Source organism: Penicillium citrinum (assembly GCF_028827155.1).
Source record: "Penicillium citrinum strain IBT 23319 chromosome Unknown utg000006l:1.0-3011923.0:1.0-3012962.0, whole genome shotgun sequence".
In the NCBI taxonomy this organism is placed as follows: Eukaryota; Fungi; Ascomycota; class Eurotiomycetes; order Eurotiales; family Aspergillaceae; genus Penicillium; species Penicillium citrinum.
In genome coordinates, this window is record NW_026622691.1 from 780329 (window position 1) to 800006 (window position 19678).

At 46.9% G+C, this 19678-nt stretch overlaps 4 protein-coding genes across 4 annotated transcripts; 3 read left to right on the forward strand and 1 right to left on the reverse strand.

Annotated features, from left to right (window-relative positions):
- Positions 1-1932: 1932 nt before the first annotated feature.
- N7469_006821 (uncharacterized protein) lies at positions 1933-4136 on the forward strand (the record flags this gene model as incomplete). Its single annotated transcript, XM_056645739.1, has 2 exons — positions 1933-2262; positions 2331-4136. 2 exons carry the CDS (start codon positions 1933-1935, stop codon positions 4134-4136), a joined length of 2136 nt encoding a protein of 711 aa, XP_056499180.1.
- A 2642-nt stretch (positions 4137-6778) lies between these two features.
- On the forward strand, positions 6779-8132 carry N7469_006822 (phosphoglycerate mutase; the record flags this gene model as incomplete). Its single annotated transcript, XM_056645740.1, has 3 exons — positions 6779-6913; positions 7022-7240; positions 7398-8132. The coding sequence occupies 3 exons, from the start codon at positions 6779-6781 to the stop codon at positions 8130-8132; spliced, it is 1089 nt and encodes a 362-aa protein (XP_056499181.1).
- An 838-nt stretch (positions 8133-8970) lies between these two features.
- N7469_006823 (uncharacterized protein) lies at positions 8971-10836 on the forward strand (the record flags this gene model as incomplete). Its single annotated transcript, XM_056645741.1, has 4 exons — positions 8971-9457; positions 9583-9884; positions 9963-10078; positions 10209-10836. 4 exons carry the CDS (start codon positions 8971-8973, stop codon positions 10834-10836), a joined length of 1533 nt encoding a protein of 510 aa, XP_056499182.1.
- Positions 10837-14025: 3189 nt separating this feature from the next.
- On the reverse strand, positions 14026-16481 carry N7469_006824 (putative nuclear localization protein; the record flags this gene model as incomplete). Its single annotated transcript, XM_056645742.1, has 3 exons — positions 14026-15896; positions 16052-16162; positions 16412-16481. 3 exons carry the CDS (start codon positions 16479-16481, stop codon positions 14026-14028), a joined length of 2052 nt encoding a protein of 683 aa, XP_056499183.1.
- Positions 16482-19678: the final 3197 nt, after the last annotated feature.

Below are 19678 nucleotides of genomic sequence, written 5' to 3' on the forward strand. Positions count from 1 at the left end.
CAGGGTGAACCAGACTGGTGGGCCGGTGTCGCGGTTTGTGTCACGCCGCGGATCAAATAATGGAGCCTAGTTTGAAATCGGGGGCCAGTGGCACTGAGTTGTACTGTATGTCCGTATACAGTAGAGGGGAACCCAGAGACTAGGGTAAAATGGCAAATGCCAAACTAAAAGAAAGCTCGGTAGATCCTCTGGAGGGATCGACGGAGGATCGGTCAACTATTGATGTTTAGCTCGGCTTGGCGGGGTGCCATCCACTTCCAAGGCTGGGCTGTTTCGCAGGGTGGCTGTAGTAAGGTGGATGCGCTGACAGCTTTGCTTCAGGTCTCAATAGTGTGCTGGAGTCGACATCATCGATCCTCCGCATGGCGATCGGCCCTCCTTGAGGAACCGGGGAGGGTATCCGATCTCGTCAGACCCAAGCCATCGGAATCGGTGACAGTCTTCTCTTTTTTCCTTTCCCTTTACCCTTCCAAGGGGGAGGGTTGCAGTGATACTCGTACTGGATCAACTGGCGTATTTCTGCATCCAATGGGCATGAATCATGCAGGCCCAATCACGGTGATAACTGGACAGCAGCCAGCAAAGTGTGCCACTGGCTGCTGGCTGGGTGTTGAGCCTGGAGCTGGAACACTGCAGATAATCTAAGGTACTTTGTACAGGGGAGTTCGTTGTGACTCGCGTTGGCTCACATCTTCGAGGACTGAAAAAAAGAAAACGAAAAAAAAAAGATCCACGACCCACAAGATCCGAAACTCTTCAAATTGTGAGAGGATATCGGGACTTTGACGCTAATGCAGGAACTGAAGGGCGAAGATGGAATTACGTTGATTACCGCGTGACTTTGATACAATACACTGTTGTGACAATACGCCAGCCCGTCTCCGCACGGAACTCCAATGCAGAACCATGGATCAATCATTCATTTGTTTACTCTTCTATAGTAGTCAATCACGCATTCTACTGCAGACAATCATTTCCATATCGATTCTTCCATGATGGGTATTCAGGACTTACAAAGGTATTCTCATCTGCTTCAATCTACTCTACAGTATTATGTACATTAATCTACATTTAAGATGATTAGACCCACTGGCCCAGCACTCTCAAACAGCGGTCCGATTAGTGTCTCCATAGACTTCCGAATGGCATCTACTATGTACAGCACTGTACTGTAGAGCGCGACTCTATACTCAATGCCTATACTATACCATACTATACTATTATGAGTATTACGCTACTTAATCAATCTCTGCTTTTGAATAGCCCAGATCACAATCACACTACAGATATCTCTCTGTATACTCGCCACCCCCTAGAACACGGCGCGGGCGGTAGTGTACTCCACGGGCCTCTCAAGTGGGGACTTTCTCATGTTTCTTATTCCACAGCGTATAACACCTTTTAATTTGAAGCTAACCAAGAAAGGAGAGATCGATCTAGACTACCCTAAAATAGTTTAGTACCTGTATCTCTGGCCTCTGCCTTTCCCTTCGTACTGTATACAGGCTGTCTGTCTGTACCAACCCGTTACAGCCCTGTACCGTACGAGCTGACCGTCTTCCCCCTTGGCCTCCCCCGACTTTCTCTCCCACTTCCACTCTTCCTCTTTCATCACTTCACTACATTTCCTTTTTTTTCTTTTCTTTTTTTTGGCATTCCTTTTGCACTTACACTCCTTTTTGATTCGATTCTTTCCCCTCCCCGTCTTTCCTTAACTACCGGGTTTCTTATGCTTGTTCTTGTCTGGTTTTCACCACCGCCTACTTTTACTTCTACGAACTCACAATACACCATCACCAACCACACCACCGCATGCCTTTAATATAACCTCCTCTCTAAACTGCCCTCCTGTTGCAGTATCATATATACTCTCCTTCCTTCGCTACTCCATTTCCTTATATATCTATCCATCTCTACACCTTCCTTTCCGCCATGAGTTATATCCACCCCTCGTGGAACTATCCCGCCCCTTCGGGGCTCCCAATGGACCACAGCATGGCCTACGATCCCTCCATGATGCCCCCGCCAATGATGCACCCTATTGATGGTTATCTCTATCCTCACCCGCCGATGGAGATGGTTGATTACTATCACCAGCCCATCATGGACTACGACGAATACACCGAGAACCTGTCACGCCCGCGGTTGACGAAGGAACAGGTCGAGACCCTCGAGGCCCAATTCCAAGCTCACCCCAAGCCTAGCAGCAATGTTAAACGTCAACTAGCCGCTCAAACAAACCTCAGCTTGCCACGTGTGGCGGTATGTCTTTCCATATCTCTTCAATACATCACCGCGATCCCAGAATATCCGCTAATCCTTCTCGTTAGAACTGGTTCCAAAATCGTCGCGCCAAGGCCAAGCAACAAAAGCGCCAGGAGGAATTTGAAAAAATGCAAAAAGCAAAGACCGAGGCCGAAGAGGCCGCGCGACGAAAGTCTGAGCCCGAGAATCAACAGTCAGAGTCACGGCCTCCGTCGTCCGCGCCCAAGGAAGAGTCCGAGCAGCCTCCCACCCCAAAACAAACCTCCGCTACCCCCACCCCCCAGAACAACACACAATCCGAGCCCTCTACTAAGGGGAAACACCATAAGTCAAAGAGTGAGGCTGCTCGTGAGGCGACTTTCGCATCCTTGCAGCGAGCTCTCCATGCCGCACAAGCGGCGCGTACCCGTTTCTCTCGAAAGGGCTCCCGCAGCAAGCCGGACGCAGCCTCCGAGGAAGAGCCAATTTCACCAACTACTATGGCCCCGCCCACCACAAACCCAAAATCGCATGAAAACAAGAGACAACCAGTCTACAACTCGGGCTACCCAGAATGGGCCGACATCAAGGAGGAACCGTCCTGGGAATCGTCTCATTCCCAGCCCGAATCCAACGCCTCATTCCACCCCACCAGCCAAACCATTCCCGAGGTGCCCAATCCCTCTCAATCTGTACAGCCAAACACAAACGCCTACTCAGGTGCCCAATTCCAGACTGAGGAATGGTCAGATGCGCACAAGGAGCACATGTCTCCCCCAGACATGAGAGGTAATGTCGGTCTGGGTTACAATATGCGATACCAAATGCAGGCTCCCGATATCTCTGTCTCTCGACGCGATTCGGATGCTTTATCGGGTACTCTGAATGGAATTGGAATTTGCGGAACCGAGTCGGGTATGCCAGCTCTAAACCGATCTGGTGGCTCGTCCTGGGAAAAATCCGGCAAGGAGCTTGATCTTGCCGCGCGACGTAAGCGCCCTCGTCCTGCTGCTATTGGAACATCCAACACTCGTTCGTTGGCTGCCTCTACTTCAATGTCATCCCTCTCGCCTACCAATCGGATCCCCAGCTCCGGAGCTGGGAACTCGATGAGACATTCCAAATCAGCCCAAAGTCTCAATTCTCGGTATGCTGGTGTTCGCAAGGCCTCGGCTGCTCAACGCTCTCCACTGAACTTCACATTCGCCGAATCTGGGTCTATGAAATCAAGCAAGGCGGAGATGCTGCGGCCATCTGTTTCATCTACAAGTCTTGCACCCCCAACTCCTTTGACACCTCAAGACTTCCAAAACTTCATGCCGGCATCGCCTACCGACAGCAACTACTGCCTCTCGGCCCACTCCACAACTCAATTTTTCCCGACCTCTCAGCCGATGCAAGTCAACATCGCCTCTCCTCCCACTACTCCTCTCGACATCTACTCTCCTTTCACCTACCAGAATGTCGCGCCGCCAATGTCTGCCCCGGCCCAGGTTTCGACCTTCCCGGAGTATGTCAGCTGTGACCCCGTTCCCATATCAGCTCGAAGCTGGGCAGACACAGGCTCCCTTTCCTCCCCGGAATTCCACAATGGTCTCCAAGTACCTCATTCAGCCACCGTCTCCCCCATCGGATTCGATGCCGTGGTCGAGCACACCGGTCAGACCTTTGGAATGGAGCCAGTATCTGAGTCACCTTCCTTAATCTATTCAATCGAGGATGCTGATCTGTCGGGATCTATGGATGAGAGGAAACAAGCGGAGTTCAGGATGCATGACTTCTCCGAGCATCAGCATGATCCCCATGGCTATGCCACGCATCATATGGGTTCGGTCCATAAGCCGAAGGCATATACGTTTGCCAACAATACGACCCCAACCAACTACCCCTAGGGGCTTCAAGGGTCCTCCTGTCAATGGATATGAATGAGAAATGTGCCGCGATCAATACGCTTTTTGTCTGGGACGAACCGCTACGCATCTTCTCTCGCCACCTGCAAATACGTTTGTCTTTTTCGATTTGATTTTTTGCTTGTTCCTTGTTTTGTTCAGCCCACGGGTTGACATGGACTATTCCAAAGCTCCCACATACGAAGAGAAACACTGTCACTCTTATCCACATCTCTCTTTTTCATATATTTTTTCCTTACATACGTTTTTCTCTTCTTCTGTCTGTTTATTGGGTATGGGATCTACCGGTTTTCCTTACATATTCGGAGCATTTTTTTTAACTTTTTGTGCATTTGTTGTTTATTTGGCCTGGGATCGAAATATTTGGGGTGTCTGATACGACTTTTTAATTTTTCTTTCGAGTCTGCACAGCGACTCAAGACTATATATCTTTTCTTTTCTTTTCTTTCTCTTCTTACACACATGTCTGGTCCCCCTTGGACTTCCTTTTGATTCTCTTCGCCTTTACTGGAACAGGATTGGTATTGGTTTTGGGATTTGGATTTGCATATCAGCATTTTGATATATACTGTCACGTCTATAGCTCTTTCTTTTATTACTCTCTTTTTTCTCTCTATCTCTCAAAAAAGGGGTTGTGTCTACAAACAATTTGATTGTATTACATACAGCATATTTTGCCTCTCCCTACTGGGCCTGTAGTACTTCCTCTGGACCCTGATTTATAAAGGTTGGAAAACTTACTGACCATTTCTCTGGGTAAGTTGTCGCATTTTGGCTGACAACCTATTCGAATAAAGGTGGTCTATTTCTTTTCAAGGCACTATCTCATTCACCTAGCAATATATGCGAGATTCTGTCTTTCAACATTTTTCAACGTTTCTTTCAATTCAATACCCACCATGCAAACTCCACATTTGCGGTTTTGGCTCATATAAGAGAATTGCGCGAGATACACGTAGGTAGTTATAAATTAGTTAGTGAATTGTTGTCGTTTTCGTGTATCCAATGGTCCTCTTTTTGGGATCATCGCTAGAAATCGAACAGGTAGGAGACCTAGATCTTGCGTCGACTTGGTTTCGGCAGTCGACCATCTGGAAATCGTATTGGTTTTTCGCGGACACGGTCGACTTTATGTCAGTATGCTTGGGGGTTTCTCTCGGGGCTTCTGGGTTGCTGAATGTCGCTCCCAGCTGGAGAGGCCAGGACGTATCGGTACTGTAATCTTTGAGACGTTTGCTTGAGTCCTTACTGGAGTCCTGGCAGGAACAGAAGATCAAGAGATTGGTCGTATCCGGTGTCCAAGGAATGTATATGACAGATAACCAGTAGAATCATGGTCCAGACCTCCACAGAAAACGTGGGAATATGCAGACTCGCTCCTCGAAATTCTTATTCGAAAATAGTACGGCTTGTAATCCACCGCTGCGGGAAAAGGTGTTGAGACAACAACATCTGCTTTAAGCAAGACGGCATGCATCGTACAGATTCTGAATGCCATGTGAGCCCGAGGTCGGGAAGTTCGCAGTTATATTCGTAGATTTGCAGAAGTCTGCGCCAAAGAAGACGCAGTCCAACAGTCCGAGTGCTATTAGCCTGGAATTCTCAACACATTGTGTATGGCTAGATGAAGTTCGGGCTTTCTTTCATATATCTTTGAAACCAGAAGCAGAATGCTATTGCGATCTTGAAAAATTGTTTCTTCGGTCTGTAATGGCTCGATAACGTGATGAGAGTTGTGTATCAACTCTCTGCCTGTTTATGTCAAACAGCAAATTGCAAGGCATCTCTACACAATATTGGCGAACATGCAATTAGTGGAACGACGAAGAGAGATCGCGCGTTTGATCTTTATGTCAAAGTTTACATCAAAGAATAGAGCAAACAGAAACTTGTCTTTGAAATTGGACGAAGCAGAGGATGAGAAGATCCAAACCAGGTTGTCTGTTTATTCGTTTTGAGGTAAAACAATCGCCACTTCACTGCCGTGGAAAGAACGACCAGTTGCTCCTGCCATTTCGTATACAATCTACGAAGTTAAGTTTAGGTTTGGCAACTACGATCGTAGCACTTGCAGTCTCAAATCTATATCGGTTTCTTTGTTAGTGAATAGCAATTCCTGCGAAACGGTTGAATGTTGTCGCATGGTTAATGGCATTTCTGAGTTTAGTATACCTCCTCGGTAGTCTAACCTTTTCAACCTTTAAGTCTTCCCGTCAACTCTTGCTAATTCAGATGTAATCTCCGAAATTCACCCAGCCGAGAACCGTCATCTGTTCTTTCTGCTGTGCACGTGTGGTATTCGATAGGACTGCCGCTCTCCAATTTATCTCCACTGCGGGGCTCTCTTATATACCCGTTCGTACCAAGTACTCCAGCATAGTTAACTAACTTGTAGTTACAAATGTAATCGTGAAGCTCCAATATACCACCACCCGGTATGCAATGAATCGAACTACCGCGGGAAAAAGTGTCTTCCCCTTGCATTCTATAAAAGGAATGTCAGTGCCGATCTCTAAACTCAGACTTTCTTTTCTCAGTGTTTCAATATTCTTCCTCCTCTTCCGACGACCGACGACCCGTTAGGGCAGATCTTTACAAAAGCCTTTTCATTCAATCCCGATCCAATGAGGATATCAGCGATTACGCCTGCGATACTGGGCTTGATCGCCTCAGTAAATTCCTACTCTGTAGAATATTCCACGGAGACAGGATATTTCTTGCAGGATGAAAGCTCAACTGATCCGTCGACCTTCGACTATGTAAGACTGCACGTTTCTCATAAGGACTTCCGCCTTTTACCCTCCACTCGTGCTATAAGCAATCGGTTATTTTTACCTAGGGATATTCTAATACGGTGCTTCCTATAGACGACTGTCAATTTCGGTCTGATAAATCGCACATATCCAGCTGATCATCATCTAAAACACGCACACGAACTCACACAATGGGAACGCTTCTACCATCAGGTACAGAAGCTCAATAAGGATTCACCCAGTCACGTCGAATACAAGGTCTTGTTCCTTGGTCGTCATGGCGAGGGTTATCATAATGCTGCTGAGAGTTATTATGGTACGCCCGCCTGGAATGTAAGTATCCTCCTCCACTGCTACCCCCGCATTCCTACCCCGCTGGGGGAGAAGTGTATATCACTGTACTAGAAGTGATCGGCTCAAGAAATACCTCAGAGGAGCTTTGAAAATCCCACCAATACTAGCAACCACAGCTAACATAATTCTGATTCAGTGCTACTGGGCCGAACTAGACGGAAACAGCACAGCAACCTGGAAAGACGCAACCCTCACCCCAGCCGGGATAAACCAAGCCCTAAAAGCCCACACCTTCTGGCAAAAACAAATAACAGATCAACGCATCCACACGCCAGATGCATACTTCGTCAGCCCATTAACTCGCACCCTTCAAACAGCAAACTACACCTTCACCGACCTATCTCTCCCCGCACACGCAGCACCATTCAATCCCCTCGTAAAAGAACTTTTCCGCGAGGGAATAAGCATTCATACATGCGACCACCGTCGAAGCAAAACTTACATCTATAACCTCTTCCCCGAGTGGCGTATTGAGAAGGGATTCAGTGAGGAGGATGAACTTTGGAACGGGGTTACGGGGGAGACTAGTGCTGCGCAGGATGTACGGAGTATGACAGCCTTGAACGAGGTATTTTTCACGAACGAGGCGAAGAAGGATGATGCTTTCATCTCGATTACGTCGCATTCTGGTGAGATCTCGTCTATCTTGAGGGTTTTGGGACATAGGACTTTTAGTCTTAGTACTGGGGCTGTTATTCCTGTTCTTGTTAGGGCTGAGAAGAAGGGTCGTGATTCGAAGCCGGTTTCTTCGACGAGTGTTGCTTGGGAGGTTAGTCCTCATTGCACGGCGCCACCGGTAACATCTGTTTCTGCTTGTGTTTGCCCGTCGAGCGCAGTGCCTGTTACTACACCTTTGGTTACTGATCTTTAGGTGATGTGCTGAATTGGTGATTTGATCTATGTTCGCTTATGTTGGAGTCTGTAGAAAATAGTTCATCTTATTGGTCTTTTCTCTGAAAATTCTACATATGCTTAGTGTCAACTTCAAAATATAGAGCTCTTTTTCTCACGTACATCTCGACTCTGTACCATGCAGACTGAGGTTCAAAGCGTCAAGGTTTACCTGATCGAGTTTAAGTGGTGAGTTATATCATGATTTCCCTGGTGAATGTGCCAGCGTATCAACGTATAGAATAGAGGTAATCAGTTCAATGGGGTAAAAAAAAGGAAAACAAAAAAAAAAACAAAAAAGAAGCGTCCCCGGGAAGGCTCGAACTTCCAACCTCCTGATTAACAGTCAGACGCGCTAGCCGATTGCGCCACGGAGACTTGCTTGTTGAAGAGTGGCGCAAACTTGTGAATTATGACTAAGTATTGTGTCTGCCGCAAAATCCGGGTAGCTTAATTCTATTTCCACTTCGTCACTCTTCTTTCCAGGACAACATCGACTGGTTCTGGTGATATTCACAACTACTTCAGAGATATCAAGCATATTTTGATATAACATCTTTTCTCATATCTCGATACAATAATTATCCCATTTGCGTCATCTCCAGTCCACTGCACCTCCTCCCCTCCCATCTCCTGTACCGCCTTGCGGCCCCCCACATGGACTCCGGATGTAACAAATACTCTCGCACCGTAGAGGTCCGAGCGGGGCGTCAGGGGCAATTTTTCATTCGAAACCTCAACGACTAGCTTCAACCGATCATCACCCATTTACCATTTGCGACTGAACTTCCTGTCTGGGGGGGAAATCGACTTTCTACATGGCGTCCAGTCAGCAAGACCAGGCGGGATCCCAACCAAGCCGGGTCCCACCCAGACAACCCAAATTTGTGAAAGATGCCCCGGATCCCAAGCCTAAGAATTTAGTCATCCGGCCCCCAGGCGACTTCCTCTGGGTAGATTATCAGGATGATAAGTCCCAAGGTCGCGAATTATCCCGTTCGAAGCAGGCTTTCGTAAGGACAAGACATCATCGCATGCGCAGGGAGAAACAATTGCAACAATTGAAGTCCCCTTCCGATTCATGTCCAACACCTACCCCATCTCATGCCCCAATCGCTAAATCGACAAAGAATACTCGTCGTATTCCTGTATCCAAGGATAAAGATGAAACCCAGTCTACTCAGAAACGCTGTCCTGTTCAGCAGTCTTCTTTAATAGTCAACTCCATTGAACCCAGCGTCCTCGATGGAGGTCCTGCTTTGGCCGTCGCCATCAATCAAAATCCAAATATCTATTTTCATCATTGTAAGTGCTTACTCTTCATTCGATATGACATATGACATGTCTATATCAATCAATCATTGTAACCCCCAGACCCTATCAAACATCCAAATATAAATGGTCCCCTGGCTCGAGCTAACAGTGAATAGATAAAATTCATAGTTCCAGGGCATGCTTCCCGCTCTGCTCAAGCGGGGTCGTCTTATGGTTTTGGCAAAAGGCCCTTGAAGATCCAGCCTTGATGCAAATTAAATTATCCATTAGTGCTTCTCATCGTGCTGCAATTCTCGAATCCTGCGGTGCTCCTCCAGATATGATACGAAAACCAGCACAAGATGCCCTTCGCCTTCGTGTTGGTACGATTAAATCAGTTCAAGAACTGTTGCAAAATAAGAACAAGATATATGCCGACTCGACTATTTTTGTTATTTCACATCTCATTGTTGCCGAGGTAGGCATCTTTCAATGATTATCTTTACATTTTTCTAGCCTTGGTTCAACTTAGATCATTTTCTGACGGCATTGCCAGGGCATGGAAGGCAACGTGGAGGCTGTCGAGGCACATATAAATGGATTGGAGAAAATAGTTGCTGGGGCGGGCGGAATGGAAGTTATAGACTATGGCATTCTATCCATGGTCTACAGGTAAGTTTGGTGTCACGTCTAGAACTAGTTTATCTATTTCTCACCATTCACTTTACAGCTGCGTATTTGTTCGAGGAATGATAAACAGAGCGCCACCGGCCCTCTACATGTGCTCTAAATTTCAAACCAGAGTCTTTAAAGAATCCGCTTTTTTCAAACTGAACTGCCGTTTCACGAAGTTATCCAAGGTCAACAAACTCGGCACAGGTTTCTTCAACTCTACCTGGTCAAAGGATATTCCACCCATGTTCAAGTCGATTATATCCTTGTTCCAGCAACTTGTCACCTATTATGAGAGCCTGGATATCGTCTTCGCTGAACCCATGTCGGTTGAAAATGACTGTCTCCTTTTCCTGGGCTATCGGCTCTTGGCTCTACCATATCAATGCTCACTCTCACCATTCCAAGAAACCATCCGACTTACCATTTTATCCTACGCCTCTGTGAGAGTCTGGAGCTTCTACGGCATGCCATGTCTAGAAGCTCTCGTCGAAACACTTCGAGAAAGCCTATATGATAGTCTCCATATAATTCGGAGTACTGCCACCGACCTGCTCGTCTGGGTTCTGTTCATCGGCAGTCTCGCGTCTAGGGGGATGAGGTGTCATTCGTGGTTTTTGACCCGTCTCGTTGATGCTGCGGATCAATTATTACTGGATGGCTGGGATAGTGCGGTTCCGATCTTGGAGAAGTTTTTCTTCGTTTGTCGGGATAAAGATGAACCCGCTAGGGAGCTTTGGACCGCCGCGTTTCGGTAGTCTTTGCTGTGCTGGCATTGTATAATATTTACGTCGATGAACATTACGAGGTACCATGATGTGCGATGTATTAATGATAAGAAGAATGGCAATAGTATCTATCCACCCGCCCTGTTTATAGGGTCTGTTCAAATTTACAACTCTGCGTCTTGGTGTGGAAGCATATGCATAATACAGATATCCAAGTCAGTTGGATTGGATCATAAGGACTCGTAGATGTTTGCATTTAATATAATGGGCAGCTGTTGAGAATGCTCCCTAAAACCAGGATTAAATAGGAATTGGTCTTCTGGCACTTGTATCGTGATGCATCGATTCTGTGGTAGTAATTCTTCATAGCTTAGTTTCACTTCTCGCATAAATCCGATCAGAGTCTTCCTACCACCAATTAAAATACTGACAACCACTCATCAAATCTCATACACGATAAAAATTAAAAACAGGCTCCCGCTTGACTCTTCATCCTAACATTCTAACCCAATTCGTCATTCGTCGCCACCAATTAAATTTCGCCGCACACAAACCCAATTCGGGCCGCGCACCGCGTTTTCACCAAAAAGACAAGACACAATCACATCCCGCTAGCCAAAAAAAAAAAATGCAAAAAGAAACGTCCCCGGGAAGGCTCGAACTTCCAACCTCCTGATTAACAGTCAGACGCGCTAGCCGATTGCGCCACGGAGACTTGCTTGTTGAAGAACGAGCCGCACATTTGAATTCATAAGGGAGACAATCTTATGGAAAAGAACAAACTCTGGTTAGCTATTTTATTTGGCTTTATGACATGGAATCAGTATAAATCCATCGCTACATTTTCGGTTCAAAGCCCATGAGATCCAAATAGCCATTAAATATAAATTCCAGCGGGTCGGTATGTGATTGTGTAGTGGTCTTTGGTGGGTAGAATTTTACTCGGTGCCCTAGGAGTGAAAGGGCCTTGTCTTGCCTATCTACCAAGAACTATAGGCACGCTCTAGCTCCGAACTGTGTTTATTTCGAGCTTTCCTATCCTATCAGGCAGTGATATGGCTCGTGATATGCAGTTTCTTAAGGCGGAGTGCTTGCACATAGTAATGGTTGTTGGTTGTCTGAGGCCTGGGCCAACTACATACTCGCAGTGGTGGTCTTCGGTTGACTGTCAAGTGCTAGTTTAGTGGGGTTGGGGTTTGTTCGGATGATCAGATACTCAAATCAGTTCCTGATACAGTGTGTCCATTTGGGATGGAGGATGTTTGAGATACCTCTATTAGTATTCGCAATTTAATATAGGCTACCTAGTGTGGTGGGTGTGGTGTTTTGTTAACTGCCAGTTGCTCGGGTGCAACACCTAGTCGTAATAGAATATATATTAACCCCAACCCACTAACTAGTGGAAATTCCACAAGAACGCTGGAACACACCTGCGTCATCAGCACAAGTCTGCACAGGAAGGTCAATGATCCACTGCAGTGAACACATGGAAAGTTAGACACGAGCCGAAAACCCGTTACTCAATATTTCGTTACAAAATCATCGTACTTGTGCACAAGCCTATACGGCACATACAAGATTGCGGTAAATCTCCGACCTTGGGAGTCGGCACGAACACTGACTTTTATATACGGCACAAACCAGAAGATTACTATGCTACAAAGCTGGCATTGGGCTGATTGTAGATATTTCGGACTTAATTAATTAGCGAATATATGTAATCAAGTTTGAAAATCATGACCTTCCTCGATAGTACGTACCCACTCGGTCTAAGCGATGGGGCCTTATGGATCTAAAGATCCGGCCGGTGTTTCAACAAATACGTCTCCGTGGCGCAATCGGCTAGCGCGTCTGACTGTTAATCAGGAGGTTGGAAGTTCGAGCCTTCCCGGGGACGTTTCTTTTTGCATTTTTTTTTTTTGGCTAGCGGGATGTTTAAATCTTGTTTGTACTTTTTCACTTGGCCTTCGAATGTAAATAAAGTCCACCGGGAGTGCATTTGAATTTCCCCATGAAGCATAACCAATAGAGTAACCACCACGACCCCTATACAGAAAGGATAAGACTATAGCACCCAGGGCCAAAAAAAGGAATACTTGAAGAATTTCTTCTATTTATTAGTTACCTAAGCCGACAAGTAGCAAGGCCTTGTTCAACAATCTGTGGCAGCCGGAGAGAAAAAAATGAATTAACGAAATACAGAAAAAAGAATACAACCAAATACCAATCTATGCATAGCAAAACAAAATCAATAAGGACAATGCACGTGCGAAAATATAGATAACGAAAGACACAGAAAAGGCACTAAGAGAAGAGTAAAAAGTCTCATTCACGGGAATCTCAATAGACAAGTAAAAAACCAAGGGGGAATCCAAATGAATCCTTAAGCTAACGATAATACACAAGACGAAACAGAGCAAAGCATACAAGTCACGAAAAAAAGGAGTACGCATCGAGTGAAGGAGAAAGGAGAGAAAGGGAAGACTCGAGGTATATCATAGCAAAACGAGCAAGCTAGCTTGCACCTGAACGAGTCCAGAATCAATCCGCTGATTTCCACTGGAAAGGGAAAAAGAATAGAAGATAGAAAATAGGAAATAGAAAATAGGAAATAGAAAATAGAAAATAGAAAATAACTCTTTCTATCAACGACCATGTATAGTCACGAGAAAGGACACACAGAGGTTTAAAAAAAAAAATTTAATGGAAAAGAAGAAAAAGTACATACTCATAGCAATCCTGTAGAAAGCCGATCGGCCATATCATCGACGCCAGATCGAATTGGTAAGAAAACGCCGAATGTCAAAAGAAAACAGTGGAAAAGGAAAAGAGATATTGGAAAGAGGTAACATCAAATCACAATAGCAAGATGGGCATCAATCGAGACCCGTGCCCAACAGGGTACAATAGAGGGTATAGAGGGAAGTTGGCCCAGATTAACATTTCGAAGAACTGTACTCTTCGATCGAGGGATCTGCAACGCTGGCAGATGAGATGCAAGGGGGACACAAGAAGAGAAGCACATAGACAACATTCAAACGTGGCCGAAGAGAGACAGAGAGGGAGAGAGCAAATACAATAAAGAGAGGATAGGTGATACCAAAGGAAACAGAAAGAGAACAATGAGTTCTTTCTGATGATGAGATACCACGCAAATAATATCAATCAGATCCACTGGAAAAAAAAAACGCCCGATCTAGACAACGCCAAGCCCGGAATTTAGTAACCTGACCATCCACCCAACGGGCTGCCAGATTGACCTGGTTGAGGTTGACCGGGTTGCATGGGACCACCGGGACCAGCAGACCATCCCGGCATACCGCCAGATGCTCCCATGTTGGCCGTCATACCGGAATGCTGCTGAGGAGCACCCATGAAAGGTTGACCGCCGGGTCCTTGAGTGGAGGGGTACATCCCTCGCGGCATGGCGGGGTACCCAGCTGGGGCACCTCCTGGATAACCCATCTGACCCATGGCCTGTTGCTGGGCTTGCGGATGTTGCATCTGGAATTGTTGCGGCATTTGGGGTACGGATGGTCGATGTTGATTGCGAGGGGATTGGTGGGGCTGTTGAGCATGGTGGATAGGTGATGGTGCCTGCTGGGGTGTACCCATTTGCTGGGCGTATTGAGGCATTGCAACGCCCTGTGCCCCTGAAGACATGGGTGACGGCTGTGGTTGCGGCGGCGGTTGACCCCACATTTGCTGCGGTTGCTGTTGCGAAGGATACCCGTAAGGAGGTTGAGCCACCCCGGCGGGCATAGACGGGTTCGAGCGTTGATGCATAAGATCGGGTCGCATGCCCGCTGGCATGCCTCGAACGGGAGATTGCGCGATCGATTGTGGGTGTGGATGCTGAGGGTAAGCTTGTTGAGCTACCATAGATGGATGTTGAGACATCACAGGCTGTGCTTGAACAGGGTTTGGCATGCCGGGAGGGGGAACTTGGCTTGGCTGTAGAGGCTGTGATACAGTGAGACCAGACTCGAGAGTAGTGTTTGACTGTGGCTGATCTGTTTCGGGTGCCTCTCGAGGCTTGTTGTAGAACTCATCGAGTCCTTTCAGGCGGAGGTTTCTTTGAGCTCCGAGAGCTCGATTGAAATCCGCAGCAGTCTGAGCTTGGTGGATGATCTCGGCCCCGGTGCTTGTCTGCGTGCGGTCTTGGTAGGGTTGACCTGTCAGTTCTTGGCGAGACTGCTGCTGCGACATATATTCCCGTAGACGATGGTCATCTGTCGTAGCCATGTGAATCATAGGCAGTTGAGCCATCGCAGAAGTATCTGTCACATCGAGCGAAAGACCCGGAGGTAGAGCCTCAACAACACTGCTGAAAATCACATCGTTATGCGGAAGCGCAGGTAGCGTGTTGTGACGTTCAGTATCTGTAGTCGTTCCATCTCGGGTTTTGGCAGCACCGGGACGCTTCTCACCCGCCATATCCTCTTCAGTGAAGCCTTGTTTCCTGGCCTTACTCTCCCAGTAGTCGTCACGAACTCGTCGACCGTTGACAACCACTCGACTACCAAACTGGCGGAACATAGATCTCGCAGACACAATCGCAATTTGACGAGATCGATAAGAATACGGAAGAATATCCTGCTGGATCAAATCGTCTTTCTCGATCTGGGACGCGATAATCTTGTGTAAAGATCGATTCTTGTTGAACAGCAAGTACGAATCACGGTAGTTCAGCACTCTTGCGCACTCCGTTGCCAACATGAAAAGCTTGTCACCTCGTTTGGGAACACGGAACGTTCGACATTTATATTCACGATTTCCCTGCGGGTATCCCATAGCATCTACCTTTGTCTCACCCGCTTCATCGAACTCCTTTGGGATATATTCGTCACCTTCGTCGTTTAGCTGGTCGGAAGTATGGTCTCGGACAGTTGGGAGAGCTTTGACCAGTGTCTTTGTCGGCGTGGTCTTATCTGGAGGTGAGGCGAGCGGTGGTGATCCAGCAGGCTGGTGAGAAAGCGGTCGCGACTGCATCTGCGGCGTTTGTACCGGGGTACTTGAAGTCGGATGTTCGCTGGAGCTTGCCCGCGGGGTCTTTGGAGGGCGACCACGCTTGCGACGGCCTTGGTCTTCTGCGGAAAGAAACAAACATCGGTCAGTCCTGTACACCGATAGAAAATAATATGCGATCGAAGAAAAGAGCATGATAAGCGACGGATAGTTGCGGACACGATGGCTTTTCGAAAGACAGCATGACGACGCATTTTTCCTCCCATAACACACGTACCATCATCTTGATCTCCTTCTGTATGCCCATTCCCACTGTGATCAGGGGTGCGACTACGCTTAACACCACGGGGACTTGGTTCAGCAGGGGATGGTGCCGGTAGACCAGAGACTAGCGGGGGTATCAGTTTGAAGGTGGGCGACAGAAAAGGCAGAGGTTCAAATGCAAATAGAGACCAAAGAGTATATATGCGCGCACACAATCTGGGGAAAATCGCAAGGAAAAAAAAATGGGAACCGATCATAGCGCGTAGGGTTTGCGCGAATGATAAAAAGTCGCGATGAAAGTAAGATTGAACAGGAAGTCCGCGCGAAAGGAGGCAGGGAATAGCGAAGCGCAAAGGAAAGTGATAGCACGTACCAGAGTTACTCAAGTTTGCCGGATCGATGGTTCCCGACCCATCAACGACCTCTCCTCCTATTCCGTTCATCGTGTTGAGAGAGTGAGGCGTGCCATACATAGTCGAAGGAACGGAGTCGGACGGCAGCAGAGGCCGTGAGAAGGCGCGTCGAGGGAGGACCTAGTCACGATGGAGGAAGAAGGAGGGAGGGGGAGAGGGAGGCGAGAGCGCAAGGCAACGATTAACGCTGAGCTTGCATGCAGCTTGAAGGGCGTTTCGGCCTTTTTTGAGGTCGATCGGCGGAAAAGGTTGAAGGTCAAACTGGAGCTTTTGATCGCAAGTCGATGGAGTTTGGGTTTGAGAGGGGCGAGGCGGTAAGAATTGGTGCCTTGAAACCTTACTGCCTTATTGCCTGAATATTATATTCTGCCTGGTGAAGGGCACGTGACGGCATGTGACTGCACGTGAGTTATTGTATACTTCCGTGTAAGGAACTATTCAAGTAATTTCAACAACCAGGGTACATAAAGTTGTACGGTTGACACTGAAATCAGGTCAGACAAATCTCTTGGGCTCTGTCTTTATCCACCGAAATGACCACTCGAGAATAAAAAAAGGGAACCCAAATCCTTGCGGAATTCCCGCGAGGGGGAGGAAAAGTGGGCGCGTCGCGTGATTGGTCACGAGGTTGCGTTGCGAAGTATGAATAATGAGAGGTGCAGGTATGAATAATGAATTATGAAAATAATCCAAAAATCCATCAAAATGAATCAGAAGAAGGACCAAAAAGAAAATGTCTAGCTCATCATACCACAAAGGCTCGTAGAAAGACGGGATCAGCCGCACTGGCAGTTTGGCCTTGAAGGATTCGATCTAGGAGCGCGTTCCTTTTTGACCTGGAAAACGTACCGGGTTTGCGGGAATGGCTGGAGGGGGAAGATCGTGGGACTTCCTTTTTTTTCTTTCGGGATTTGGCTTTTTTTTGGGGGGGGGGGGATAATCTCCCTTTTTGCCCTTTTGGTAAATAAATGTATATATAGAATAATTACTGAGCTTTTGTTTTTGGTTTTCTTCACTCAGCCAATTTTCCCTTGATTTTCCCGGGGTAACACCACGATCAAAGATGGGATTGGCAGAATTTAGGACCCTGCGTGGACAAGAGAAAGAAGGGGAAGAATAACCGTAGTACAGAAGAATTTGGATATCGCCCAGTTCGCGAGGGACGCAGGGGAAAGTGTAAAATAAGAAAAGGAAAAAAGGTGAAAATCAGTGGACAATAACTTGAAGAAGTGTTGAAAAATAGAAATAAAGACTAAACAAGACTAAACAACTAAATGGTCAGTGTGCCTTATACCACTGTATCTTGTGGACTATAAAACAACCTGGACCCTGTCTTCATTTAGTTGACTCAATTCTCCTGGTCGTGTCCTCTTTTCTTGACTCTCTTCACTTCTTCCATCACACAGCGAGGGATATTTGAAGCTGTGATAGGTCTCCCAGGACTCTGATCGCTCTCGGCCGGCCTAGACTGTGTAACTTGAGGTGTCTTAAAGAACCAAAAAAAATCTATATTACGCAGGCAGACATGAAGAAGTAGAAGAGACACATTTGGAAGACAAGACGTGATCGACTGTGATCGACTGTGAAATCCGCGGGGGAGAACCTTGGACCGGACGATATGCTCTGAACTTGGTCAAGGCCATGCATAACTCGCAACGAGGGAGGGGCATGGACCCTCTACTTTCTGCAAAAGCACAAGGTTACTAGCCAATCCGCATTAAAGATGCATGTCGGATTTAATCGGGTCGACAACACTAGCGGTGATGAATACTAAACTTACATATTGACTAGTACTAACTAGCCACTATCGTCCGAATAGAAGTTGTAAACAAGGAAGATACCCTATTTCCTGTTTTTGTGCTGATGTCGCTGGGTGATTATTCCGGATAAAAGAGCCAAAAAAAAGGAAATGAAGGAGGATGAGAGAGAGGAGCTCAGTCCCAGATTATTTTGTCACTCGAATTTAACAGATTGATGATTATACCAAACTAGCAGGTGATGGGACTTTGATGCCCATGCGGTCATGATGTTCCCAAGGCCATGGGCGACATGGATAAGATCCTTCTCGAGTTTAACTTTGTCTTCTTTTGATTTTATATAAATTTTAACTCTGTCCAGGCTATATAATAAAGTATTCTGTATACCGTTGCGATAGTCCTACGAAACATGATACTCCCGCTACGCCAGGTTCTGTCTTAGAGGGGTTGGAATGGTCACGTTCACAACCTGCAAGCCCCGCCATCGAAGAAGGAGAGGGAAAAAGACAGAGAGCAGATGACCTCGGAAAAGGTCACTTGAGAAAAATGGACGGTCCATGCGCTCCATTCTAAATTACCATAGGCGCGATATTGCCCCTCCTCGAGCACTCATATACGATGGTGAAGAGTTCCCGATGGTTGTGAGACGGAAAGCACGACGTCGTCCAATGATGAGCATTCTCCGTATAGAACCATCGATTGCGCGGAGCCCAAAGCAGTAATCGTTCTTCCCCGTAAAGTGTTCACCAGGTCTCACAACAGTCGGTCTGCATCGTTGTCGTTTACTTGCTCGGCTCCGGTACTATTCTTCCCCGTTGCACAGAGCCAAGGCAACTTTGCGCCGCTCACGGAACTCAAGGTCACTCTCTAATTCTACTTTGGGTAAAAGACAGGGTTTCTGGTGAATTTTACTATCTTCACCGAAATGCGGGATTAATGCTTGAAAAAAGCTAGGGGCTTTGTGATCCACGGCTTCGGATGTAACCCGGGACGTCGTCTTCTCGACCATGTAGGACATATCTCTGAAACAACTGTTTACTACATGGAACGGGTTAATGCAACTACGAGTACGGCGCTTGGTTAGACTTGTCTCTATTTCTGGGCTTGGGCTTGGACGAGGGAATATAAAATCTATATATGGGAGCCATATAAGTATTGCTCTTTGCCAGATTCCCAGGCACGTCTTGTAGTCAGATGAAGATCGAACTAATATGTAGATGCATTACTCCTTCCAAGTCCCTGGTAGACTCGAGCTAGAATTCATTATCCATACCGACACTTATGTTTCTGTCTAAATCTGGTCATCGACTATCGTCCTCCAACAAGCTTGACGCGGCCCGTTGCGCCATCAATCCACAGATTGGGAATAGCCACATTCGTCAGCAAGATGTGATCACCGGTCCATGAGATGTCAGGTTGGCGACGCCAACTCAAACATGCCAGCCCAAAAGGGTTCTGTCTCAACTATGA